Source organism: Amblyomma mixtum, chromosome 7, assembly GCF_055824585.1.
Source record: "Amblyomma mixtum isolate Tamu chromosome 7, ASM5582458v1, whole genome shotgun sequence".
Taxonomy (NCBI): domain Eukaryota; kingdom Metazoa; phylum Arthropoda; class Arachnida; order Ixodida; family Ixodidae; genus Amblyomma; species Amblyomma mixtum.
Window position 1 is genome coordinate 61,267,930 of NC_143018.1, and position 27,598 is coordinate 61,295,527.

Sequence of the window (27,598 nt, forward strand, 5' to 3'; positions counted from 1 at the left end):
TGAAAGAATCAAAATAGCATTACCTATGTACGACATTATACTTACGAACACATAATTTGTGATTAGCTTGAAAATGGGTTCATTGAACAGTCTATTAGCATCCAGTGAAAAGGTCAATCGTCGTGTTTTGGTCGACTGAATGAACACAATACGGCGCTAAACGACTAAATCCAAGGCCTCAGAACACCTAAAAAAGTTTTGGCCTTGCTTTTGTTAACTGCCAACAAGCGATGGAAGCTCAGAATTTTTTCTAGGAAGCGCGCACTCGTGCGATTAAATAAACTGAGCCCAACGGCGGTTCGAGCCCTCCGCAACAGTTCCTGCTGGCAACAAGGAGCAACGAGCAACCAAAGCAGCATCGTCCGCCAGCTCTGCGGATTTGGGTGTCTGGCTTTGCCGAGTGTTAGTGTGGGCGGTTTTTCGGGTTCGCTGCGTCAAAAATACACCAAAAACAGAGAAGCCAAAAAAACCACGCGCTTCGACGTCTGGCTGTGCAGTAAGTGTCTGCTACCGCAAGTGGCCGAACACCTGCGGTCGGAGGTGGGGGGTGCTGTGGCGACGACGACAAAGGCCCCCGACGCGGACGACGACCATGCGAGAACCGTGAGCTTTCGGGAGGGGTGACATGTCTCGCGTCGGCGTTCGCCGGACAGTGTTAGTGCCAACCGGCTATGAAGCCCCGCGGGGCTTCGGAACCACGCTGCGCTCCCGTTGTTTACGGTGCACGCTCACGTAGCGAGCGCTGGAGGTGCGGCGACCAGTGACGGAAACGGACTCGACTGGCACCTCTACGGGTGGCGGTCCCCAAACGTCTCTCGAAAGGTGAGCGGCGCGAGCGCGCGTTCCCGCTCGTTGACAAAAGTGAAACCTCTCGCGTGAAACCTCTGGAGCGTGCGCGGCGGCTGCTGGCCAGAGCTCGTCATCGCGCGAGCAACGTTTGTTTTTCTTTTCCTCGTATATATCCCGCCCGGCTTCGTCCTCGCGTAAACGCCTAAGGGAAGGGAAAAGAAAAGCAGAAATCTGCCCACTGCTTGCGGCGGGATGTTATAGTCTCCAGGGCCCCCCTCCTCGCTGTGCGGAGGACGTCTTCTTCGCCTCGAAAGAGAAATAAAAATGGTAATCGCGGGCAAGGCAGGGCAGAGCGTCGTTTTCTTTCGCGGTGCGGGCGGCGGCGGCGGCGGCAGTGGACACTTCCGATGTCAGCAGCGTTTTCGAAGCCGCAGGTTTCCTTCCGGCGCGTGGCTGCGAGGGAGCATCGGACGAGCGACGGCTCTTCCACGCTTCGCTTAACGGGACATCCGCGCGTTGTTTCGCTTGAAGAAACCACAGCGGCGCAGCGGCGGACTCGCTAACGAGCGACCAGCTGTCGCCGCATAATTGACAGGCCCCCGCGATTCTCCCGAAGAATCGGGCTCCGCGGTCTCCCCCCGTCGCGGTCTCTCCTGTCTTATTTTCCCGAAGCACGGTGACGGCGCGCCCCTGCGGGCTTCAGTTCCTCCTCTCTCGGTTTCTCTTCGTTTTCGGATTTCCCTTTTAATTTTTTTTCACTAATAATAATAGGAGAGTGTTGTTCGCGCCCGTGCGGATTGCATCGGTGTGTCGGTTGGGAAACTGATACAAATCCCTCGGAGTTCGATTCTCAGGTCTCCCCACCCACCTCAATAAACACTGAGCGAGACACGCCTGGCATGTGTGTGCGTGGTTTTCTGCGGTCGTTTTGCGCTGCTAGCGCTGCTGTGGGCTTCGGTTTTTGCTGTTCGGCTGGCGCGATCGCGTTCTCGTCGAATGATTCAGAGCATCTGCACGTCTTCCGGCCCACGGCGACAGCTTGTTCGACCAGTGCCCCCGACAATCTTTGTTTGTCTGTGTCTTTTATTCCCGATCGGGCGAAATTCACCGGCCGTTGCTCGTTTCACAACCCTGGCCTCGAAAATGTGTCCCTGTCGGCACTGTTCCAGTAGTGCGAGAGGCTGCTATCTCAAGTGTGCTATCTCTGGCAGCTCCCCTTGTTGAGTATCAGTGACCGATGAGTTTCAGTGAGCTAAGGTTACGCAGTAGAAAGAATGCACCCAAAGCCCTGTGGAGCGTGGAACTGATAAGCAATAAAGAAATGACTCTCCAAATCACCTGTGCACATTAGCTTATCAACCAGTTTGACGCTTTAATTGAGGTTCTGCATTGCAGCGACAGGAGACCCATGAGAATATGATTCAGAGTGAATCAATCACGTCTTCTCACACGACGTGTGTAATGAGGCAGGAATTTTCTGCTAGTGTCTCGTTATTTTGCTGCAAGTTGTTTTTGTTTACTTTGTGCCATGGAGGTTTTCAGAGTCTGTTCAGACTTTGAACAAATTTTTTAATGTCTCATTTGTTTCTACGGTTGATTGTCAAGCAAGCTGAGGCCAGTCATTGTCCTAGTTGGTTCTGCCGCAGTATTAGTAATGCAGCTAGACAAAGTTCAGCTGTGAAAAAGTGTGGTTAGGCAGCGTTGGGTGGCGATTATACTTTGCCAACACTGTACAGCCTAAGAGTTAAAAATTATTGTGCAAATAGTAACTGGATTCGTAATAGTAGTAATTGTAGTAGTAAGGCACCTTATTTCGGGGATAGAAATCGAGTGCTCAAAATGAGCTTCTTCACGAGAAAAAGTCACCCAGTTATGTCAGGCGAGGTCTGGGGATGAGGGAGAGGTACAGTAGAAGAGAGAGTGTAAGACGGCACAGAATTCAGGACAGTTGGAGTGGAACAGATCAGACTGGAAACAGCATAAAGAAAGTGTTGCTGGTGTAGTGAGTGTGTTGGTGTGAATTCTCGAAGGCTGTGAGCGTGGAAAATAGACAGGGTTGTGGGGCTGATACGAGTGGCGAGCTCCTGCCTGAATTGCAGATAGGGCTCCGATATGGCAACCTTCCTGATCAGAAGGTCCCTGTTTCGCAATGATGGGCAGGGCCTGTGGATTGCTGGAGCCTGCTTAAGAGTCCCACGAGCGAGCTGATTGCACTGCTCATCAGCAATCCCTGAAGCCCAGGGACTTGACTTATATGACTGTAGGAGGTTTCAGATCAGGGGGCACCGTATGTAGGTCAAAGTTATCCAGGGGTATGGTTTGCTTGTGAAAAGCATGAAGGGTGGCTTGAGAGTCAGTGTACACAATGCATTGCTGGCTTGGGGGAAGATGAGCGAATTCCTAGATAGCATGCACAATTGAGAGGATTTCTGAGGTGACGCTGTCTGTCGTGTCGAGGTAGGGACTGCTGGTAAAAGAGAGAGGATTAGGAGTTAAAGGGATGCGTATGGCCTGAGCTGCAGAACCGAGAGCTCTGCACACGGAGTTGGGGAGTGATGGGCAGCTTGGGCCTGCCTGCATCCTGAGTGAAGGATTGGGGTCATATTCTGAGGAATGGATGTGACTCAGAGGTTGAAGACATGTGGGAGCCTAGGGACCTGAACGGTAATGGGCATATGGCAATCACTTCGAATCACCCAGATCTGCAAGCTTGTTATCTAATCCCAATTGTTTCCATTACATTATACCCACAGCATAAACATCATATAAAAGCCTCATTTTGAGGGAGAAAAATTGCATCTGAGTAGGAGAGGTGCCCCAAAATATCTTGCACGTCCTTTTTTAAACAAGCTGCAAGACCACCATTATCCCGACATCCAAGCAATATGTGCACAAGGAGCAGGTATCTTATTGATCAAATTAATACTACAGTTACAAGTTGGTATTTATTCTTGTGTTGTGTCTGTCTGGCACACTTTGAGAAACTCCATGAGGCTATCTCTTACGCCAGCACCTATGAGCCCTTATATTTGTTTTAACACAACCATTACAGCTTTGGGATGTGACACATATGATTGCTGCAAAAATACCTTGGAATAAATAAGATAGCTGACCTATATTTGCCAGTATGTCTCAAAAGCAGCCTCTCTTGGCAACTGGCACATTTGGGAAAAACAGCACATTTCATGCACTTGCCTGATTAATTTGCACCATATGACATTGTAGTAGTAAACATTGCAAGAAGGAATAGAATATTGTGACATTTCTCTTGATAACCACATAAGATGCTTGGCCCTTATCAACGACCGGCATCTGTTCAGACTGTCTGTTGACAGTACTATGTGTAGAACTGACGCAACTGGTACGGACTTCCAACTTCGCTTTTGAAAATTTGGCATTGTGCAAATTGCACAGTTCTGTGCGGTGTGTTTTAGAGTGAACTGTCTCTAAATATACGTTTGGGTACTCATTGTCTCTGCCCTCCTCCAAAGACAGTTGTCGGAAATGAGCTTTAGCTGTCAATTGCTACCCGTTAAAACGCGGCAGTCAGCTTGCCAGCGGATGGCTCCTGTCCTTTGTCTTCGTTCTTTCGCTTGGATGCTTTGGAGAGATTCCAAGAAACTGAATGGGCTTATGTTACCCTTTCACCATTTCTATTCCTCAAGTGGTGGGAATCGAAAGCTCACCATTTACGAATTTCTGAACCGGAGCTAAATGAGGCCTTCACTTTTCCTCTCTCACTTCTTATTGGTTACAGCTTTGAGATGCCAAACCCAGTTTCAAGTACTTTCATTGTCTTTTTTTTTTTTTTTTAAGAACAATGAATTAACTCTTTCCATCACAACAGAAGAGCAGAATCGCTCTGCCTCTAAAAGACCAGGGTAGAACATACGGCCGTTCGTTTTCGTTGTTAAGATACGTGATGATGCAACTTTATTTTTACTTTGTTTCAGTACTTAATGGAAAGTATTTACTTGTGTTGGGTTTTTCAGTGGTTTGTGAAATTTGGATGCGATAAAATTCAGTGGCCTTCTTAGGCGCAAATTATGGCCGATGGTCACAGTTGGGTGCATATTGCTCATAATTTGCCTTGGGAGCACAGAGGGGCGTGTTTCAGCATTCCTTACTCATCTTGTTTCATGCGCTTTCTGATAAGGGCGATCAGAGATGAACATTTTGCTTTGCTTTATTGAAGGATAACCATGCTGCCCTCTAGTGCTGCATCCGGAAACTCCTCGCCTAGTTTATTCGCCGTCATTTTGGATTTGATCTCTGCTGAAATCATGATTTTTGCTTGTCTGGGCATTTTCTGTAAGATTATGATTTTCAGGCAACTGCAAAGCGTGCAGTCATACCTCCTCTTCTCTCTTCGGACCTGGCTATCATTCCAGTCTTTAAGATGAAAAATTGGTTGACTTTACATTTAGTCAGGAATATGAAGAGTATAGTTGCAGACTGGATGAATAACTGGGGATAGAGGAAAAGAAAGCTGAATGTTTTTTTCTTAGCTAGCTTGCACCACCGTTTACAAAGAAGACATTATGCTGTGTTGGAAGTAGGGATCTAATACAGAAACAAGCTGGATCACTACATTACTCACTTTGAACCCTTACACACACACATCAAAATTATGACATGCCAGCAAAACAGCTGAAGGGTAGGGTGGACACATAGCGATAATATTACACCCTAGAAGACATCACGAAAATGGTTCTTTCCATGAAGCATTTAGTCTAGGTGATCTTGTATGATATGAATTACCGTATTTACTCGCATAATGCTCGCACTCGCGTAATGCTCGCACCCCCCACATTGGCTATCAAAAATTGGGAAAAATTTTTTCCCCGCATAATCATCGCACCCCAAAATTACTGCTGCGAGCCGTCTGCTTCTCGTAGCGGTCGCCATCTATTGACCGCGGCTACAACTACCGTATTCACTCGATTCTAAGCACCCCCTTTTTTTCACGATCGCGATGCCCAAAGTGAGAGGGGGTGCTTAGATTCGAAAAATCTAAACTGACCCCCCAACCCGGGCCCCTTTTTTCGCGGCGAAATCATACGTTCACCTTGTACTTTCATAACGAAGGTAAGTTCCGCTTGAAAGTAATGTTTTCGTTATATTTACAATAGCGGACCTGACAATCCCGATCTCGCACCCATTCATCTTTTCATTTAACACTCCGAAACATTTGCTTGAAAATTTTCCCTGCATAATTATCGCACCCCCAAACTTCGCGTTGATTTTCAGGGAAAAAAAGTGCGAGGATTACGCGAGTAAATACGGTATTTTTAGTAGCGCGTTTTTGTTGATTGTCACTAGCTTAGCTTGAATGTACTAAAAGATTGCAGCAACACATTGTTTTTACACGATTTGATGTCCTGGAAGAATAACTATGTACCATTGTGATGCGTACTTATTTGCTAGCGTCCTAAAGCACTAAAATGCTGTCTGCGTATGACAGCGCGTGTAAGCGCGCCTCCTTTTCCTCCGGTGTTTGTTCAACCTTGTGAGCTGCCATATTTTAGGCCATTTTACTTCCTCCTGTCTTGAACCGCTCTTCGTTCAGGCAGCTTTATGGCTTCTTTTCTGGGTGCTGTAAAACGGCACATGTGGCATGCATGTCGCATATTTTCTACGAATTTGCTGTCTGTCTGTGGGTCTATGGTCTGTTGAACTGTAGTCTGTTGGTCTGTCGTCTGTTGGTCTGCAGTCTTGCGCAGCAAGGGAAGACCGTGTTTGATAAAAATGCTCCTGATGGTCTTGTGACTTTTTTTTTTGTTGAATTTCTTTTTAATGTGCCTTAATGCATCCGCACAGAGCAATCAACCTTAGTTCTGCTGTAAAGCTGTGTAGCTTAGCGGCAAAAAGAAAATTTCGTATTTTGAAGAAAGAGGAAAAAGAAATGCATATCAGAAGAGATGGCAAACAGTACTTTCTCAACATGAAAATTTTATGGTGTCGATGTCTTTAAGAAGGAGGGCTAGTGTACCTTCATGGTATAATTTTTCAATTTTTCTTCATAATGTGTACAAACTTTTCTGATACCCAGTGCCCAGTGATATTTCCCCGATGGAAGTACCCAGTGGTATTTCAACACGTATGCGTAAGAATTTTGAGAAATCTTCAGAAAAAAGTTTCTCTAAATGTGACGAAATTTCACCCTTCTAAAAGAGCAATGGGTCTTTAGAGGAGAGAAATTTTTAACTTTCGAGCTGCCTAAATTTTTCTGTACATTTTTGCGTTATTCTGCAGTTACACTGAGGTACTGTAATTTAAAACTGTACTCCTTGTAGAGTTGACAAAATTGTGGACCTGTTACTTTGCCAAACGCTAAGTGCAAATTAATAAAACATTTCTTACTTGTTCTCAAAATTTTGCTCAGTGATCATCGAACAGTTATGGAACCCAAAGCTTTGAAAGGATTTTCCATTATAACATGACTAGCTTTTAAAAAAAAAAAAGGTAAATGCATAATCAAGATTGCTAGCACTTGCAAAAAGAACACTTTTGGGAAGAAAAGTATTTCAAACATTGCATTTGTGTTAGGTTTTGGTATTTCTACATCTGATTATTTGACATAATTTTAAGTGGGCTAGCCATTAATTTATGCACATTATTCTGTTAAGAACTGGAACATGGTTCATGTAAATCTAGGCAACACTCATGGTGCCAATTGTTTGCTACTGGCAATCTGTCAGAGGGGGAAAAAAATTTGATAGTTTTTATTCCATTTTGCTCCATATCTCTTTGAGAAATCCATCATAGGACTAGGATTAATTTTATTGTGTACACACATTTACCCTATCCTCAACAAAGTCTTATTAAAAAAATACTAGAAAAACATGATATTACCAAGGCTGTTAGATATCTGAATGTGACGATAAGCAAGAGGAAATTATTACAGAGCTAAATTGCATGCACGACTCCGTCTGTGAGATGTTTTACAGAAGCATTGTAAGTGTTATCTCCATGCCATATCTTATTGACCACAGTTATGTATCTCACTCGCATCGGCTGAATGACGTGTAACCTGCTTTATATGTGACAGTGCCAGCTGGTCTGTGTTATCTGAAACTGAGCATTCTGCTGATCATTCTGCAGGACACCTTCATTATGATTGCTTTTCTTTATTTTTCATTTGTATGTCATGCATTTGTTGGCTGGTAGAGGGAGCACTGGTTCCAAAGGTTTCTGCTTAATCTTGCTTTAGTAAAAAGTGAGGCGCAGTGGCGGCAGGGGCGGATTTATGGGTCACTTGTGAGGGGAGGGTGGGCGTGGTGTTAATTGAACCATGTACTTATTCTGCTTTTTTAATCTGGAAAATGGGTTTCAGCATGGTTTTCCCATTTAATATTTCTCGGGTGGGGGCTGCCCCCAAATCCGCCTCTTGAGTGGCTGTTTTTAGCAAAGTACAGCTAGCTGCTAGTGATTTTTTAGGGTGTAAAAAAATGGTTTACGGGGGTTTAATGTCCCAAAGCAATTCAAGCTGTGAGGGGCTGCGTAGTGGAGGGCTCCGAAAATTTCGACCACCTGGGGTTCTGTAACGTGCACTGGCATCGCACAGTCTCCAGAATTCCACCTTCATCGAAATTTGACTGCCGCGGCCGAGATGGAACCCGCGTCTTTCGGGTCAGCAGCCGAGCACCATAACCACTGAGCCACCACGGCAGCCGTAAAAAAATGAGACTGCCTTGAAGATAGATGTCTTATGTTAAGTTGATGGCAGGGCCATTTGAATGTTGTTTAATGCAAATAACTCTAGTGCAGATGTTGCTCCTACTAGCTGGGCTAAGACATATTTCTCAATGAAGAAGCGCATCATTTTTGAGTCCGAATAATGCAGGACTAATTCATAGCTCGCTTGTATAGCTGTAATAGCTAGTGGAGCCAAAATTCTTTTTGAATTTCTTTTTTTTTTATGTCTTCGTTGTGGCTATTTCTTTTATCTCCTGCAAAATAACACGTGTTGAGCGTATGCTTACATTTTTTGGAAGTGAACCCCCCTCTGGAAGTGAACCAACGGGAAAACAGGATGAAACTCTTCTGTTTTACATCATAGCTGCAGTATTTTATCTCACTCCAAAGTAGGTGTCTTGCAACTGGGTTCAAGCAAGGCTTTTGCCCTTTTCTTTCTTTTGCTTTAGTTTTTTTTTTTAATTCAGCTTCATTTTGGGCTTTCGGTCATCTCGAAAAGCACTTTTTAATCTGTTAACAGCAGATATATATATATATATATATATATATATATATATATATATATATATATATATATATTGACACCTGGTGTTCTCAGGTGGCGCTGCAGTGTCTTCGAAGACGAAGTGTCTCGCGCTGGCTGGCTGGCTGCTGCATTCTGCTGGTTAGCGACCTGTCTCCCTGTTTTCCGTTACAATATATATATATATTGTTTAACGTGCAGTAACTATAGTACACATTGCTGCTTTGATCAGGTAAATTAGTATCAGTGACCAATGCTTATGCAGTATTAAGAAGATTGAGCTCAAAATGGGAACATGCTGCTGCTGTTTAAAGGTATGCCAGTTGAGTATGTCCTTGAGGCTAAAGAACCACAGCAAGGCAACTGGGACAAATTACATCTCTACATGTGGTGTAAAAGGTGCAGGAATTGGCAGTGAAACAAGTAGAGGTGGCGCGCACAATATAACTGTTTGTAAGCCTGTGCAAAAGAAAAAGACCACTGAAGTTATGGTCGGGTTGTTGACAGCAACTTAGCTTCTGCTGAAAGCTGGCATATTTTATTCAAGTTGTAATGTGAATGGGACTGAGATGTTGGGAAGTTTATATTCTCTAGAAGCCGAGACATTAATGAGTATTCAGGGAGAACATGGTGAAGAGTATGCTCTAAAATCTTTTCTATTGCGACGCGTTTTTGCCATGTGACCGCCATTCTCTAGTGCACTTAACTTTCAATAGGATCACCTTCTTTCTGCAATTGTGTGTCTGCATTACCAGATTGAAAGGAAAAAAAAAAAACACTGTGCTACTGAAAGGGAGCTTATCAGATGTTAGTGGCTAGTATTGTGCCAAAGATTACCCGTATCGTTCATATTATAAACAAATATTACGTAAAGTGACGCCCGTGCATGCAAGACACAAAATTCTCAGCACACATTAATGGTACAGAATTCTAACTGCTTGTTAAGACACTTGGCAAGATGTAGACTTGTTGTTTTGCCTTTTTTGTGGTGACTTTTGATCACTTTTGGTTTTAGGTAGCCACCTTACTTTAAATAGAAGTCATGGCTGAAGATAATTAAGCATAATCGTTTGAACAACTTTGCTCATCAATTAAGAATGTGATTGGCTCTTTGTGGATGGAGCAATGCAAAACGAGATGAACAAGAAAGAAACGCTTGTCTGTATGTGTGTCTTCTTTGTCGTTTACTTTGTTTCCCGCTGTTCCATCCTCAGTGAACTGTTATCAATTTGCACAACTTTCCTTCCTTCTTCATGTGCCACTGCGGTGGCTCAGTGGTTATGACGCTTGGCTGCTGACCCTAAAGATGCTGGTTTGATCCCGGCCACAGTGGTCAAATTTTGATGGAGGTGGAATTCTAGAGGCCCGTGTACTGTGCGATATCAGTGCATGTTAAAGAACCCCAGATGGTCGAAATGTACAGAGACCTTCACTACGGCGTCTCTCATAGCCTGAGTCGCTTTGGAAAGTTAAACCCCGATAATTCATAATCCAATCTTCCTTCCTCATGTGATTTGAGTTGGCACTTCAGGGAGGGGGGGGGGATGATTACAAAACAGGGGCTGTTAAAAAGAAAGAACTGGAAAGTGATAAATCAAGATTTGCAAACCAAACTAACTTTTTACTGTTGAATTGTGCATGCATCCAGAGCTTGCCAGCTAATGGGCTGAGGTTCATGCAGCCATTGACATTAACAGGTTTAATGTATTTCTGTGCCGCAAAGCTGATAATGTACTGATTCAGGGTCATTGCCACCTCCTCAAGGCAGAGTAGGGGCAATCAATAAAATATCAGCGATGCATCTGCCAGCATTGGTCCATTGACAGTCATGCTGAGATGACGCATTTCTGCTGGTATTCGAGCTGTTTCTATGACGCGTTTCTAAGCAAGCCTGCTTCTTTGCTTTTCTGACTCTGCTCTTCTTCTTCTTCTCTGACTGTCAGGTTAGCCAGTCAGTGCCTCTAATCCACTCATTAACTCAGTAAATTCGGAATTCTTTTTCGTTCTTCCTGCCTCGCTTACTGCTCAAAGCTCGGTATGACCTGACTTTTAATGAGCGATTAATGCCTGCTCCAGTGCGGTGTTAGGCAAACACTTACTGATAAGGCAGCAGATAATGATTGCTTTCAGCGGATGCTAAGTGGCCGCCGTGTTTGTGCACGATGTCCACTTGACTGGCCCGGACAGGAAATGCACGTGCCGGGGCAGCTTTTGGTTATCACGGTTAGCGTGCAAGTGCGCCGGAAAACTGATTACATGCAGTTGGAGTGGTAGAGCTCTGTGTAGTTTGGTGGCTCCTTATCATGGCAGCCTGAGGCAAGCTTGAGAGACATTGCGGCAAAGGCTGCTGCACTCAAATGCCACTGTGTGTGAAGAAGGATGCGCTTTGGTCTCGACCGCATGATGCCGGTTTTCAGTCGTGGGAGTTTGCTAGAACTGTACTGTCGCATACTTTTTTCAGAAATAATGATATCACCGTCAGAAATGGGTGTCAGCGCACACATTTTACTTGCAGAATCGGACAGTGATGGTGGCACCTGTTTTTAGCTTTCTAACGCGACAGCGTTCAGCCTCTTGTTCTGCAGAAAATCCAGCGTTGTGAGCAAAAAATCGTTGGGGAAGCAACCTAGGTGAGCGACTCAGATCACGTAACCTGGTGGAGTCATTGCAACCTGCCAATCGGATTGTGAGCAAACTGACCACCGCGGCAGGTGGCATTTAAACTAATGACTGGCGGCGAAAGGTTACTTGGGAAGAGCAACCTGGGTTGTGCAAGCCCCACTGGTGACAGCAACTGCCGCTGCAGGGCAGCGGCGTATCTCTTAGCCTCTGCACCACTGTGCTAGAAGTGCTATGAAGACTCTGAGGGATCTATGAATGTAAAGTCGAGAATGACCGATTCTGTATATATGGTCATTAACCCATTAACACTATCGCGTCATACTGATTAGGCGGACCTTAAGTGTCCCCTCCCATACTTGTGTTTTCTAGCTCATATAAGATCCGTTTTTGGTGAGAGTGGTCTCCTTACAGCCAAAAGGTTTGTCATGTACGAGATCTTTGCATTGCTTGGAACAGTCTCACGAGTGTTGCATAGGCTCATCATTCTGCTATCAAGTCCCTTTTGCGTAGTAAGCGACCTGTTAATGAGAAAGAAACTAATTTCTGCAGATGGAGAACGTTCCGGATCCGGAGAGACTCCGGAGGCTCCAGGAGCTGGAGCGCAAACTCCTGGACCACACCTCGGAGATCCATGTCGATGGGCTCCTGGTGAGTTGTGCATTTTTTTTTTTTCATTCTTTTGTGCTTGCACACCAGAGTCGCTGATTTTAATCCCAGGCTGCTGAATAACCAGGTTTCTGTATTTCTGTATCTACAGGTATCTCTGTATTTCTGTTGATAGATATCTGTATCTACAAAAAAATAAATGTGCTAAAATGGGCTCCTATTGGTAAGCTGGGAAATTTGAAAAAAAAAAAACAAAGGCGTAGAGAACAGTGGCCTTTCTACAGTGCCATCTATATCTCATGAAGTCCTACACATGCGCTGGTTTTAGTATCAATGCATCAAAAGTTAAGTGGCCAAGAAATCCCATCTTTCTGACACTTATTCCTGTTGCCTCTTTAGTGGTGCTCTCCTGGGGTAAACGAGCAGAGTAGTAATGTACTCAGAGCAGGAATAGTTATTCCGCAGCTGTGATGTCGACCTTGTTCCTAGGGCATTATTCCATATGACTGCACTTGTCCTCTTGGGTGCCCTGTGCTGTATCTGAAGGTGCTCATAGTTCGTGTTTAGCTTTTCAGCAGTTCTTGCATTATCATGAGAACCGTGTTTGTTTGCCGATTGTTCCTCTTCTACAATCCGGACTGTGTCCATGCAGGCTTCTGGTCATTGGTGCTCTTAAAGGTGCATTGAAGAGGAATCTGAACTCGTGTTTTTGCCGCGGGAACTCGATCTGCGCGTTCTGAGCATTCTTAGAAACTTTGATTTATTGCCCTGTGTGGCTGATTTTCCTAATTAAATCGAATTAACGTCCGGCTCCCGCCTTTTCTTTTGAATTCCCCCTTGTACGGTGGGCGGAGTCGACCAACGCGTCGAGTGCCTTGCAGCCAGCTCCGTGGAGTCTTTGCTTTCGCTTTATTTTGTTTTTTAGGTTTCCGTGAATAAATAGTTTCATTCGCAGATAATAAAGCCGCAAAATAAGCCCGCAGAAATAAAAATACGCGTGGACTATTTGCTTCTACGGACTACTACGTATTACTCCGCCGATGGCAGAGCGGCAAGCCGCCTCGGGACTGGCTGAAAGGCACTCCACGCGTTGGTCGACTCCGCCCACCGTACGAGGAAGAATTTAAAAAAAAAGGCGGGAGCCGGGCGTTAATTCGATTTAATTAGGAAAATCAGCCACACAGGGCAATAAATCGAAGTTTCTAAGAATGCTCGGAACGTGTAGATTGAGTTCCCGCGGCAAAAAGAGGAGTTCAGATTCCTCTTCAGTGCATCTTTAAAGGGAAGGGCAAGTTGAAGCTGGGGGGGGGTTGAACATAACATTTTGAGTTGATAGTCCCGTTATAGTCCTTCAAGTCTTCTGTCTTTGTCCTGACAAAGCCATTTTTCAAGATATTGAGTGAAACCATAATCCGATAACAGTGAAAACAGCAAGCCAAAACTCGCTCCATGGCCAGAGACAGTGTTTCACGTGATGCCGCAATGATGTCTCAAACATTACTATAAAAACAATAATATCTACATTCAGTGGATGAATACCGTGGGGAATGCTTGAAACGTTGAAAATGTGGTGCTGCCCGTATAAGTCATCAGAATTGAGGCCACAGAAACGGCAGACTTTAAAGTCTATTTGCGCCAGAGCTAAATGTCATGGGGCTGTCAAACTGGGTGTAAGTATTCGGGGACTAGAGGAAAACCTACAGTATAAGTTTCATTAAAATATAGTAACCCTGAGAAGCCTCCGAACCGCCCTTTAAGCTGCCATTGAAATGTATGGTCTGTGCTTTCAGCTTGCCATTGGAATAACGTTGCTCCAAAGAAACGTAGAGGTGCTTTGTCTGTGCTGCTAGGCGGTGTGTTAAGTCACATGATGGACAGCTTATTGATTTTCACTCATGCTCTGCTATCAACACTCCAAAAGATAATCTTAACAACGTGCTCAATATACCGTCTCTTGTTTAATTCAGTGCCAGAAGTAAATTCTTGTTAATGGCACTGCAACATATTTCAAGCACTGTGGAGTCTCTTTCATTTCAGTTTCACGTAAAAAAAAAATGGGGGGTATGTACTAGTATTTATGACCTAATGCCTCTTTTCCCTCTCAGGATGCCGTCCAGGCTCTGGTCATGGACTGCAACAGCCCAGCCCTCCGGAGGATGAAAAATATTGACAGCTTCTTGAACCGATGTGAGCTCTTTCACATTCTTCTTATGTCACAGGGCTTGTGAAGTGGCATGTCATTCTAGCGTTGACATATGCCAGAAGACAACAGGGTGACTTGTGTGAATTGGCTGTGTCATTCAGAGTTGATAAGGGTTACTTTTATGCAGGAGATATGCACAGTTTAATTTAATGTGTGTTGAAAATTGTAGTGTATATGTTTTTGTAACACAGGTTAATTTTTCAGTAGCCTTTATTAAGTTTCTGTTTGTGTCATTCTCATCGTGGAAAAATGGAAAGTAAAAGCTATGATGAATCAGTCATTCAGCGTTATTTCCAGGCTGAGCACCCCTGTCAAGACAGGGAGTGAACAGGAACTGATTTAAATTACTCTGCAGTTCTTGAGTGCCCGCTCTAGTCTCTATTTTTTTTTTTTGGCTTCATGAAAGGTGGAGTCACCATTTTTTTTTCTTCGGAATTGAAATTCAGTTGAAGCCGAGCCTTTACGTGGTGATCCCTCAAAAATCGTGCCTTTCCCTTGCATTTCTGTTTCATCAGATGAGAAGGCAGTGTCCAGCATATCATCATGCCGAATGAAGCCGGACGACTTCACTGTCATCAAGACCATCGGCAGGGGAGCCTTCGGAGAGGTCCAACTGGTACGTCCGCACTATTTTTTTTTTCTTTCCGTCTGCATGACGGTTTCTCATTTTCTGTCGCTAGCTTGGATTCGAAAGCAGATCACCTCAAAATGGCTTGTTTTGGTGTTTTATCTAATGGCATCATTCCTGCAAGGTTCTAAAAGCAGACATGTGGTTTGGTGTGTTGCTCACACCATTATTGGTAATGACGCATTGTTTTGAAACGACCATGTGGGCCGTGTTGTAACCCCAGCTGAGCACATTTATAGATGCAAGGGAGAAGATTGAGTCGGTGAAAAGGCATTGTCTGAAAACACCAAGGTGGCAGATCCTACGTTCAGTGTTGCGACAGTGCTCTTTTTCCTTGTGCTTATTGTTCTATCTGTTGATAAAGTGCTTGTCCGACGCATTATTGGAAGTCATACCAAGCCTTTCACTCATTTCTGTTTAGGCATGGTTTCAGTTGTCGGCTCTGTTGTTGTGCTCACTGGTTAACTGGCTTTTGCGGCCATCAGAGCACCTTACGGTGAGCCACTACTCTAATCAAGTGTTAACTGGCATTCTTCCTTTTTCCGTCACTAACTCACTCTCCCTCCAAACATGGTCATGTTTTTCTGATCCCGGCATCAATCGCAATCATTCATTTAGATTTGTACCCATGTAAAAAACACCAAGTGGTCAGAATTAATGTGGGGTTGTCCCCCTCCTGTTTGAGTATGTGTGCATTATTTTTATTCTTGTGCAGAATCGAAACGTATTTCTTGATCTTATTGCTGTCGTACATGTCAGTACATATTAACTGCATTTACTTTCCCATGTGCCGCATTCAGAAGATGCATTTCTTTGAGGGTGAGTGGTTGAGATGTATGCCACCAGTAGCTGTACTTTAGTGCACAGAATGTGATGGTGATGCACACTATTTTCACTTTGCCCTGCTGCACTATCCTCTAGTGGTTAGTTGCTTTCTGCTGTGAAATTTGCATGTATGCGATGACCATTAGTAATAGATACCTTAGTCTGCCAATACAACATTTCTGGCTATCGATTTTTAGTGTTGATACACTTAAAGGCTTGTACTTAGGTCATGCATGGCCAGTTGAGTACGCTTCACTTCTGCAAGTGCCATTTCCCCTCTCCCCACCTGTCGAACTGTTTCTTTCGGTGAGCTTGAGATTCTCTAGGCATTTCTGGGTTGTGTTCATTAACGGGGGAGCGTGTTGGACAAGTCAGATTTTATCCTGTTTGCGCTTAAGACTACCTGAAAGACCTTGGAGAACTCTACATTTAGATTGTCTAGGCAAGCTCAGAGCTCGTAAAGAAACACACTGTCAGAAACACTGTGCAGGGTAAAATTTTTGAAGCAACACATATACGTGTTGAGCCCCGCCGCGGTGGCTCAGTGGTTATGATGCTTGGCTGCTGACCCAAAAGATGCGGGTTCGATCCTGGCCGCGGCATTCGAATTTCGATGGAGGTGGATCTCTAGAATGCCCGTGTGCTGTGCAATGTCTGTGCACGTTAAGGAACCCCAGGTGGTCGAAATTTCCGGAGCTCTTCACTACGGCGTCCCTCATAGCCTGGGTTGCTTTGGTACGTTAAACCCCAATAAATCAACCAACCAACATATACGTGTTGACTCACACCAATCCTCCTCTCCCCTGCTTCTTATTGGTGAGATTGTTTTCCACTGGAGAATGTGATTTTTTTTCACTATGGCTGCTCCCCCACAGGTGCGCCACAAGTGGACCCAGCGGGTGTATGCCATGAAGCTGCTGAGCAAGTTTGAGATGATGAAGCGGTCGGACTCGGCCTTCTTCTGGGAGGAGCGCTTCATCATGGCACACGCCCGCTCCCAGTGGATCGTGCAGCTGCACCAGGCGTTCCAGGACGACCGGCGCCTCTACATGGTCATGGACTACATGCCGGGCGGGGACCTGGTCAACCTCATGAGCAACTACGATGTGCCCGAGCACTGGGCCCGCTTCTACTGCGCCCAGGTCGTGCTGGCCGTCGACACCGTCCACTCCATGGGGTTTGTCCACAGGTATAAGTTGCCCCCTTCCCACTTGTGCAACTGGAAGTAAATGATGGTGCCTTGTGACAACACCACACAGGAGAGCCATGCGGAACGCAGTTCCAGCAGAAAATAAGGGGCACGTGCAGAACGTATGGTGAAATTCGCCTATTCTGTCTTATGAAGTTTTCAGTTGAGTTGTGTTATGCAGCTTTTCCATAGTTTTTAATACCAGAATTCCTCACCTGTGCACAACTTCCACATAACCGGTGCTTAATCACTTACCGAATGCAGTAAGAGCTCGTTAATTTGAATTCCGCAGGGACACCGACGCAGTTCAAATTAACCAAAGTTCAAACTAGCGGAAGTGAACAGAACATGCAGTACAATGCATTTGGGGAGCTTTCTGGTAGTGAGATTACTCTATTTAATTGTTGTAAAGGATTTCTTTATCACCTCCTGTTTTTTTTCCTGGAAAGCAACGGCCAACGCCTTCTGTTCTAAAACCCGAACTTGCGGAAAGGCCTATTTTTCACGTTCAAAACTGACGAGGCAAACAACGCCCAACGCGTTCGACCTTGTGCAGCGGAGGATCGCACCGGAATCACAAAGAGCGTGCAACCGTCCCGTGACTGCAGCTTTTCAACTGAAATGATAGCGCAGTCTCTGCGACTCACAAATTCACACTTGAACTAGTCACAAGGTTGGGCGACTATTAAGGTCGAAAAGCGAAAGCTGCCAGGTCGGCCCTACGTACATTGCCTGATTTTCCAGCCTTCCAAACCTGAGTCACAAACTGCCGAACCTATGGGTGTGCTGCACTTTTCGCGATAGCCTGTTCTGGTAACGCACCAGCAACAACTTCACTCATATAGTCTCAATGCTCTTTTAGTGTTTTGGTGGGATAATTGCCGCAGATGGACAACACCTCTAAATTACTATGCTTTGTCATGCCACGTAGGTTGACCGCTGTGGCTGCAATCAATCGGACACAAAGGGCAGTGCAAAACCGAGACAAAGTTTTCTTTAGTGAAACAAAAACTTACAGTGCCAGACAGCTTTTCCTAGTTACACCTATGAACTTTGAAACCTGTCCATCTTTATGTCTTGCTTTTAAAAGGGATCCTTTTTTCTAGGCACAAAATGGCGCTACTATTCTGTCCGGCAGGGACTTCAAATGTAGCCGGCGTCATTGACTTCATGAAAACTGCTTCGAAAAAAATATTTGAAAAGTCATGGGTCTTATTATCTGTTCACTTTCTTTCCTGTGATTTCTGACTGAGCTGCATATGTATTTTTTTCTTTTTGTCCTCCTCCAGAGACGTGAAGCCTGACAACATGCTTCTTGATGCACGGGGCCACCTGAAACTGGCCGATTTTGGGACCTGCATGCGCATGGACGCTGTGAGTTGACTGCCTGCTGTTCTTTGCACGCAGGATGTGCGACTTCTTTGTCTCTCTCATAAAATAAGATGCAATTCCCCAAAAACATGTAATTCAGTCTGTGTAGTACTTTAGCACATGTGTGAGTCACTCTGCAAGGCAGGTGTACCTCCTTGGTTAGGAGCCGGCCCACTTGTTATCCCGTGAACAGAGTGAGAGGGGGAATGGAGTTCAAGTTTCATTTTTAGTGTGTGGTCTGCTTTGTTACGAAAAGCTGCTTTGATGTCGGAAGAAGTTGTGATGTGTCCATGTTTAGTATGGGGAGTTGTTTCTGATGGTCTTCAGGTGTGACTGTCTTGAGAGCGTACACCTCTGGAACATTAAAGGTGCACTGAAGAGGATTCTGAACTTGTCTTTTTGCCGCGGGAACTCGATCTGCACATTCCCAGCATTCTTAGAAACTGCAACTTATTGCCCTGTATGGCCGATTTCCCTAATTAAATCGAATTAACGTCCGGCTCCCGCCCTTTTTTTTTAATTCTGCCTCGTACGATGGGCGGAGTCGACCAACGCGTGAAGTTCCTTTCAGCCAGCTCCGTGGAGGCTTTGCTTTCGCTTTATTTTGTTTTTTAGGTTTCCGTGAATAAATAGTTTCATTCGCAGATAATATAGCCGCAAAATAAGCCCGCAGAAATAAAAATACGCGCGGCTATTTGCTACTACGAACTACTACGTATTACTCCGCCGATGGCAGAGCGGCAAGCTGCCACGGGACTGGGTGAAAGGCACTCCACGCGTTGGTCGACTCCGCCCACCGTACGAGGCAGAATTAAAAAAAAAGGGCGGGAGCCGGACGTTAATTCGATTTAATTTGGGAAATCGGCCACACAGGGCAATAAGTCGCAGTTTCTAAGAATGCTAGGAACGTGTATTTTGACATTATACCGCACCACACGGGACTCATTGCCTGGTGTAATCTTTATTCAGGCGGCACTTTGTACCATTCACACCAAAGATCTTTTTTGGAAAGCACTTGGGGCTTTAATCTGCTTTATATGAATATTTCCAGCCTGGCATATGTACCCAGGTCTTTCGTACTCTCATGCATATGACCCAGTTTTTATGAGGTCTTCTTGAATTATTATTTTTTTTTTTAGCCTCTATATTTTTCTGTAGGTTTTCAGCCTTTGCCTTCCTCTGCACCAGAGAAGCGTTTAGTTGATAGGAGTTCCTCTAGGTGTGAAAATTTCACGCTTCATTTGCTGTTAGGACTGCGAAACTGTCAAGTTTCAGCACATGTACAAGAGTCTTGTTCACAATAAAATGAAATGTAAGAGCTGTTACTTTAAAAGGGGACAGTGTTTTGTAAGGATTGCATGTATAGTTCTGGAAGATGCCTCGTGTTCAGTTTGTGGCATGTAATGTTGATTGAATACACAGGGACTCCGTGAGCTAGCATGCAGCATATCTCTCACCTGACTGCCATCCCAATCAGTGGCATGGCTTTGGTAGAAAGCTTTGCTGTTGTGTTTGACGAGTGTTTATAATTTTAATTCAGTTTGATGAGGAAACATTGGCTTTGTTTGGCTGCCTGGCTCTGTGCTTCAGGATGGCCTGGTGCGGTCAGACACGGCGGTGGGCACGCCTGACTACATCTCTCCCGAGGTGCTCAGGAGCCAGGGTGGAGAGGGCTGCTACGGCCGAGAGTGTGACTGGTGGTCAGTGGGCGTGGTCCTGTACGAGATGCTGGTCGGGGACACGCCCTTTTATGCTGACTCTCTCGTTGGCACCTACGGCAAGATCATGGACCACGCCAACTCGCTGTCCTTTCCCGAAGATGTTGAGGTCTCCCCACATGCCCGGCACCTCATCTGCGCCTTCCTAACTGACAGGTTTGGGACCCTCTACCTTCTTTAGCATTGCATGGTTCTGTTGTTGTGTGTTCATGTTCAATGCTTTCGTGTTTCTCCAAGACTGCTTGCACTGTTTTGTGAGGTTTCGTAGGTTACCTTTGCACTGCATTATGTCATGAGGCTGCTAACCAGTATTCACATTAAGTTCAAACTTAAGTTTCTTCTGTCTTTGCATGTGTGCCTGTCAGTTTCACTTCATTCCTGGGAGAGGCCGAAAATGTGGAGCTTTTCTACTTTCCGGCAGCTTAAAATTGTGGTAAAATGTTTGGCTCGGCAAGTGTATGTGTGGGGACGGCCACTGTGCACATTCTAGATCAGCTTCTTGTAGGGGCTATGGAGATAACTGGCAGTTCTGTCTCCTTTCAGGAACCACCGGCTGGGCAGGAGAGGGGTGGACGAGATCAAAGCACACCCTTTCTTTCAGAATGACCAGTGGACATTCGAGAACATCCGGGATGGTGAGGATTGCCCTCTTTTTCCTTGTGCATTTCTCTCTTTCCCCGTGTATACACTGGCGACATAATGCGTGGCTGCAATGTGGTAGGCATGCAGCACACAGATGCATATAGTCACCGACCGATTTTTCAGACTCAGCGGGACCCGAAAATTGGTTCGAATAATCGGAACAGTCTGAAAAATCCGTGACCTTAAAAAAATAAACTTTACTACGAAAAACTGGTTTTGAAAATCGCGAAAATCGCCACTCCCCATGTTTTGCCTACAAGCGATAATATTAGACTCTGAGTCATGTCTTCTTCTTGTCAGCACCCTATCACATCATGATACCAGACAGTGCGACGCGGCCGCAGTCATGCCACGAATGAATACACTCGCTGTCCGAAGCAAGAACAGTTAGTTTACATGAGGCAATGTCGCTCGCAAAGATCAAGAGGTAACTCATGGGTAACCGACGGGAAGACTTAGGATGCAGTCTCCTGCCGCCCTTGCTGTCCCCGCACCGCGGAGTGCATTGTCCAAACCGCAGCGGACGCTACCGCTGTCCCGCTGTACCATTTTCAATGCGATCACGCGCCCTTTGTAGGCCATCTCGATGGCAATGGAGAGCATCTCATTACCTCGAATGGCAATGATTGAGAAGAAATAGCCAAGCGTATCCAAGCCAGGGTCGAGCAGATTCCATTTAAATCCAGGATGGCGCCTTTCACGGAGGTGGCAAACAGTTGGTTGTGACAGCAGTGCCCGCTCGCGTCTATATTAGGACGAAATAACGAACTTTCGTTTGAAAAACGATAATCACAATATTGTTGGCATCTATTTTAGTCCGAAAATTCGAACTTTTAGACTCCACAAAGTTCAAAATATTGGTTGTGAAAATATACACGTTTCAATGACATGTGTGGCGGTTCCTCAGCGAAGTCCGAAATATCGCACTAGTTCGAATTATTGGAGTCCGAAAAATCGGTCAGCTACTGTATGAAAGAAACTGTCAAAGTGCACATACTTGTCACTGCTACTTGTAGAAATCGTTTAAAGTATGAAAGATTTATATGCACAGAAACAAGCACTTATCAGCAGTTAAAATTTAATGAAGGTCATCCATTCATTTATCTATATTCAACTTCTGCATCTTCAAACAGAGGAACCAGAGGGAAAAGCTGCTGACTGCAATGCAGCGGTTCCTCAGCTCGCCCAGCATTGACAGCAGGGCAGAACAGAAACAAATGTAGCTGACCATATGCTCAATTGGCTAGATGCAATAGTCGCCTTCTAGCAGCTCCATGCCAACCCTAACAATAAGAGCTGTGACCCCAAAACTACGATGAGGCACCACCACAGCAAGTTTGGACAGGGGGGCATGTCTTCTACTCGGGAAGTCTTTGTTGCTTTCGGGCAGGTACAGTAAAGCCTCGATAATTCAAACTCGGTTAATTTGAAATCCCTAAGAATCGAGGGAATTTCTGCAGTCCCATAATTTATAAAGTAAATTTTACCGGGGAATTTGAAGTGGCGGTGTGCGCCAGCCCAGTTAATTCGAAGAGCTGGTTTGCTGTACAGGAATGCCGATTCTGATTTTGCCGCAAACACAGTAAAGTGACTGCCTTTCAGAGCCGCGAGGATGCCGCTAAGTGATGCAGATGCTTGATAGGCGGTAGCAGTCAAGCCCGACTACTCCCAGCACAAAAAACCGGCCCACAATGTAGCTTGCGAACTGCCAAAGTGCGTGCCTGCAGAGGAGAAGATGTGCTTCATTGCATCTTTATTGCAACGCAGCAGGAAATACCACTTTCAATGTAACATGCTTCTGGGGCTTTGTCAGGGCAGTGTCTAGGGGAGTTGCTGTCATTGAAGCACCCTACCCCCACTTTTAGCAGCATCAGTGCACGTCTTGCAATGCAGACATTCTTACTTCGTGCCCACAATGGATTGACTGTGCACCACGCCAGCCTGTGGGGTGTCTGAGTACGATGTGCCATGGTTAGGGAGTTAGGTTAACAGGATCTCTAATTGCAAATTCGTCCAATAAAGGTAGTGTCAGCGAATTTTTTTTTCTCTGTGTCCTTTTTTCATTTTGCTATGCTTGGTCAGTTCGAAGACTCGTTTAATTCAAAGCTTAAGGTATTTTATTTATATTGTTTTCATTGTAGGTTTAGTGTAGGTGTGGCCCACAGAAGGTTTTTTTATTTTTGAAAATGTGGAAAACTTCCAGCTGTTTTCAAATTCTTGTTTCAACAGTCGTTTTACTATGTCGTCTTTTCTTTTGCACTTACGTGTGTGCGCCTGCCATTGTGAAAAGTTGCCAGCTAAGTCCAACTCGCCGTGTTGCTTTTCATGCTGTTGTTGATATGGCTTGTCCTTATAGTTCTGGGTTTTGAATTAGCTCCTTCAGTTATTCGCCATTGTTGACGCCCCCACAGCTTATACCTAGGCAGCTCACCAACATGCTGGGGCTGGGTAGCGGCATGGTGTGTTTGTGTTTTGGCGACAGCCGTGGCTGTAGTGTTGCCTGGAAAACTTGGCAGTGCACCACAATGCTGCAGGTCAACTATGATAGCTCGCTGATGGCTTGCTTGGTGAACCTTACAATCCGCTGAGAGATTGCTGGGCCTGTAACAGCATGGTGTATGTCTGAAAATTTCTTTGCTCTAGCACCACAGTTAATGCTCAAACATTTGTGTTGAACACTTGTAACAGTCCTGCGAATTTTTTGTGTGTGTGTGTGTTTTAGTTCATGTTTTGTCCCCCTCGCCTCTGTGATGCAAATGCTGCGAGGGTAAAATAAGTAAATAGGTTAATAAGCAGCTTTGATTGATTGGGTCATTGTTGCAGCGGTGCCACCCGTGTTGCCCGAGCTGAGCAGCGATGACGACACGAGCAACTTTGACGACGTCGACCAGGATGAGACACCCGAGGAGCATTTCCCGGAGCCCAAGGCGTTTGCTGGCAACCACCTACCCTTCGTGGGCTTCACCTACTCGGGCGACTACTCCCTGCTCTCCTCAGCTCAGGTGCATGGTGTGGATGGCTACAGTGAGGTGTGCAGACTCGTTTTGTCATTGAGTTCATGGAGCAAGATGGATGCTTGCACAAGTGCTGGCTCATTTAAGAAGTTAAGGGTAGTACTGGTTGATGCAGTTGCTGTTTATCGGTGACTATGAAAGACAGTTGCTCGCTAGTTTTCTAATGCTTCAAATTCAGACATTTCGATTACTGAGCCTGCTTTACGAAGCTATTCATAACACCATAGTGTTATTGTAGGGTTGTTTTTTTTTTTTTTCTGCTTCAATGCTCGGACTTTTATATATCCCCTTCACGTAAAAAAAAATGTCAGTTGGTAATTGTATAGTAAGCGTACAGGGGCTTGCTAGCTGCAGTTCAAAAACTTGATAAATTTCCTCCGTTTTTATTGTGCTCTGGCTTATTCTTAGAATTTCACGCTGAAATTGTTTTCTACTGAAATTGCTTTCTAGTCCATATTTTTTTTTAATGAATGCAACATTAGTGCTTTCAGGAAGTGAAAGTGAGGTACTATATATGAAAATGGTGCCATTTCGGGTCACGCACAAAAGTGTCGAAATTTCGCTTTAATAGCCCACATTAGCTGTTGCTCCTCCATACATCATTAATGGCAGATTTCATTAAATGTTGCTTTACCTTCCGTTGTTCTCTGCGAGATCAGGCATTAGCAGAAGCACTAGTAGTGTTCTTACCACGTCCAGTTTCTAAAACCTAGCGGCGGTGTTTGCCCTTTTTGTTGGCTTACTTGTGCATGAGGTGTCAATTTTCTTTAAACTGATGGTGCGCGACGTATGGTGGTAGATCCGAACTTAAGTTTCTGGAGGGACCTTTGCTTTCAAGACTGAAGTGTCCAGTTGGCTTGACTCCACATTGCGCAATGTGCTGAAGTCTTGCAGCCATAGCTAGGCTCAAACTCCTCTAAGTTTCTTAACCCTTCACTTGACTTTTCAGGCCCATTGAATGGGGCCAAATGAATGGAGCTTAATAAATTATTGTTCACAAGGGCAGACAGGGTTAGTATTCTGGAATACGAGCAGAAGCTAGTGCACAATGGTTGAGCTTTGTAGTGCAGAAGCTAGCCTGGCTCTGTCATAACCAGACTTGCTGATATTGGTATTGTTTACATGCCTTTATTTGTACATGGCGATGTTGTGAACTGATGATGGAATTCTGTTCTGCCTGCTTTCCTGACCTCTCCTGTGATCATTCATCCTGCTGTGACAGAGTGACCAGGTGTGTACCCCTCTCTTTAGTGCATGCTGTATTGACTTCTGTACATCTTCCACTGTGTAGACTGTCTTGTGACATGACAAACAATAGTGAGATAGTGGCTGCTGTGCTCAGACTTGGACTATTACATGGTGCCAGTTAGTTTGTCTTTTCCATTGACTTAATTTTACTGCTGGTTTTTTTTTTTTTTTCTCTGCTTATGTTAGCGCTGCTTTTTTCAGAGGCAAGTATAATGGATTATTTGACGGTATCTGCGAATGATTGTAATACGTGCATTTTTTTTTTCGTTTGCTAGGTTTTGGTAAGGGGTTGCATGCAAAAATGAAAGAATAACTGCAATTGGCCGCATGCTGTCTTACTCCTCTGAACAAGGAAACAAGTACAGTTAACGTCCACCTTGGAGTTTCTGATTCCTAGACAGGGAGAGCCTTGTACAGCTTTTTCAAGCCTCTGTAGTTGAAGAAAAACTTGCCCAGGCCTGGTGATAGAACTCTGGACCACTGCCTAAATAGGGTGTTCAGTCTTGATAAAGCTGGCGGATACAGCTTATTGGTGGCAGGCACGACCATAGGTGACACCTTAGAGGGAACAGTGTTAGGCCACTGTGTTTTAGAAATATCAGCCAAGGCAGTGGTTCCCAGCTGTCAGTGTGTGGAGAGGACCATTTGAGCACCAGCAAAATTGGCTGCAAAGACTTTGGAGCATGGAGATTATGATACTGTGATGACAAAAAAAAAAAAGAAGCTGTGCAGCTAAATGTGGTCAAGAATTAGACCTGGGGCAGCAAAATTTAAGCAATTCTCTATCAGGCCACACTGCCACTTCATTCGTGCTCTGTGCCGCTGCATTGCCAAGCTCAACTCTCAAACTGGTTATGGGGTGTGGACGTTTCCTCCTTTAGCTTTCCTCTGTAGCCGCATGGCTGTGCTTGGGTGGATGCAAGTGAGTAATTGCTCCCTTATTGCAAATCTACTCCACCATGGGGATTTCCCCTATTCCCCTAAATATTTGACCAACGAACATTGCCAAAGAGGTGTGATTGGCCACATGTTGTCTCAAATAAGCACACGTGGCTCCAACTGATCGGGGTCGCCCAGCCACTAAGGAAAGTGAGGGTCTTCACAGCGGAGCAGGGGGGTTCACGGAGCTTAAAAAACAGCTTCACGTTTCTAGGAATGTCCCAAGACACCAGTTTGAGAGCCACTTTTGGCAAGGAAGTGTAGTGGACCACTAATCAAGTCGCGTTTTTTTCCTTGACTCCCTCAACACAGCATGCTGTGCAGGGAAACGGCCCATCCCCCGATGTCCTGCAGGAGGAGATTGCATGTTTGCGGGAGGCCAAGGAGGAAGCTGAGCAAAAGTACAGGTGAGTTAGTTGTGCGCAGATTCCGCAACCCCTTTTTCTGCTTCTCTTGTTGAATTGTTGTGAACAGCATACCTTGCCAGGTCTTTGCTTTTCTGCATGGAGCTCCTCGCTAGCAGAGAGCATTGTATAGCTGGTCACACCCACAGGTTCTAGTTTGTGCAGAATCTGTGGGGTTTAATAGAGTTTAGGTTGCTTGGGGCTCTGCTACACATGCGGTGTTTTCTACGAGCCCCATACTGCAGTCTCAGTGATACGGTTATGGTTGATACCGATTCATGAAATTCCCCAGCTGAAGGGCATGGTGTACAGTGTGTAGAAAATCGGGTGCTCTGACCACTCTCCTTCACTACCACGAATGATACAAACTCAGGAGCTCGAGTACTAAGCACTGCCCTCACCAGTTGTGCGCACCGTGAGCATCAGGCACCGGTGCACAATGTGCTCACTGCTGACGCCGCGGTCACCAGTTGCAGTGTCGATGTTGGGTTGGGCTCTTTTGGGTGCTTTCTGGGTTCGCCAAGCACCTAAAGCCATGCATGCTTTACCTGGCACCTTTTATTTTATCTACTTTATTTTGAGACTGATTGCCGTAGTTGCTTGTTGCGGACTGTTCCCCAAAGTAGCCAGCCATGCTTTGAATTTGGGCATATTCTGAGGGGCCGTGCTTTTGCATGCTCTTTTGTTGCATGCATGTTAAGGGGTAACGTGGCTGTTAGATCCCCAAAATTGGCAAAAAAAGTTGTTTTTTTTTAAATTGTTGTATTTGCTTGTATGCCTTGTTTTTTATGCTGCCCTAAAGTTTCATTGGTGAAATAGGCTGAGAAGTACTCTGAAAAAATTGTTTTGGGAACTGCAGCGGCTCTGCATTGTGGAGGAGCGCTTGAACAGTGGCCGTTTTTCTCCGTTACAGTTTTCTGCCTAGATACCCACCTTGCAGAGCAGATTTATTCTCGGCTGTTCTATCTGTTTTTGACTCCATTTGTTTTGTTGCACTTGTGGGACCATAGTGCAGGTCAGGACAATCTTTGTTTTTCATATTTATGAATTTTAAATTTCTTGGATGAAATTTTCTGCTCACTCCAGATATATCAACAGACACTGCATTGAAAAGAAATTCAAAACCAAAATTTTTGCCTTATGAAAAAAAAAAAAATTTTAGGAATGTCTTGACCTGTA

General features: G+C 45.1%; 1 protein-coding gene across 1 annotated transcript in view; it reads left to right on the forward strand.

The window, feature by feature from the left end:
- The first annotated feature begins 302 nt into the window (after positions 1-302).
- The window catches only part of Rok (Rho associated coiled-coil containing protein kinase), a 54,027-nt gene continuing 26,731 nt past the window's right edge, over positions 303-27,598 (forward strand). The window contains exons 1-10 of the mRNA XM_089552787.1: positions 303-822; positions 12,182-12,280; positions 14,344-14,425; positions 14,957-15,057; positions 16,770-17,083; positions 18,373-18,457; positions 20,045-20,328; positions 20,716-20,807; positions 23,638-23,855; positions 26,340-26,422. Of these exons, the coding sequence (XP_089408913.1) occupies positions 12,182-12,280; positions 14,344-14,425; positions 14,957-15,057; positions 16,770-17,083; positions 18,373-18,457; positions 20,045-20,328; positions 20,716-20,807; positions 23,638-23,855; positions 26,340-26,422 (1,358 nt within the window). The 5' untranslated portion in view covers positions 303-822. The remainder of the gene's footprint in view (positions 823-12,181; positions 12,281-14,343; positions 14,426-14,956; positions 15,058-16,769; positions 17,084-18,372; positions 18,458-20,044; positions 20,329-20,715; positions 20,808-23,637; positions 23,856-26,339; positions 26,423-27,598) is intronic.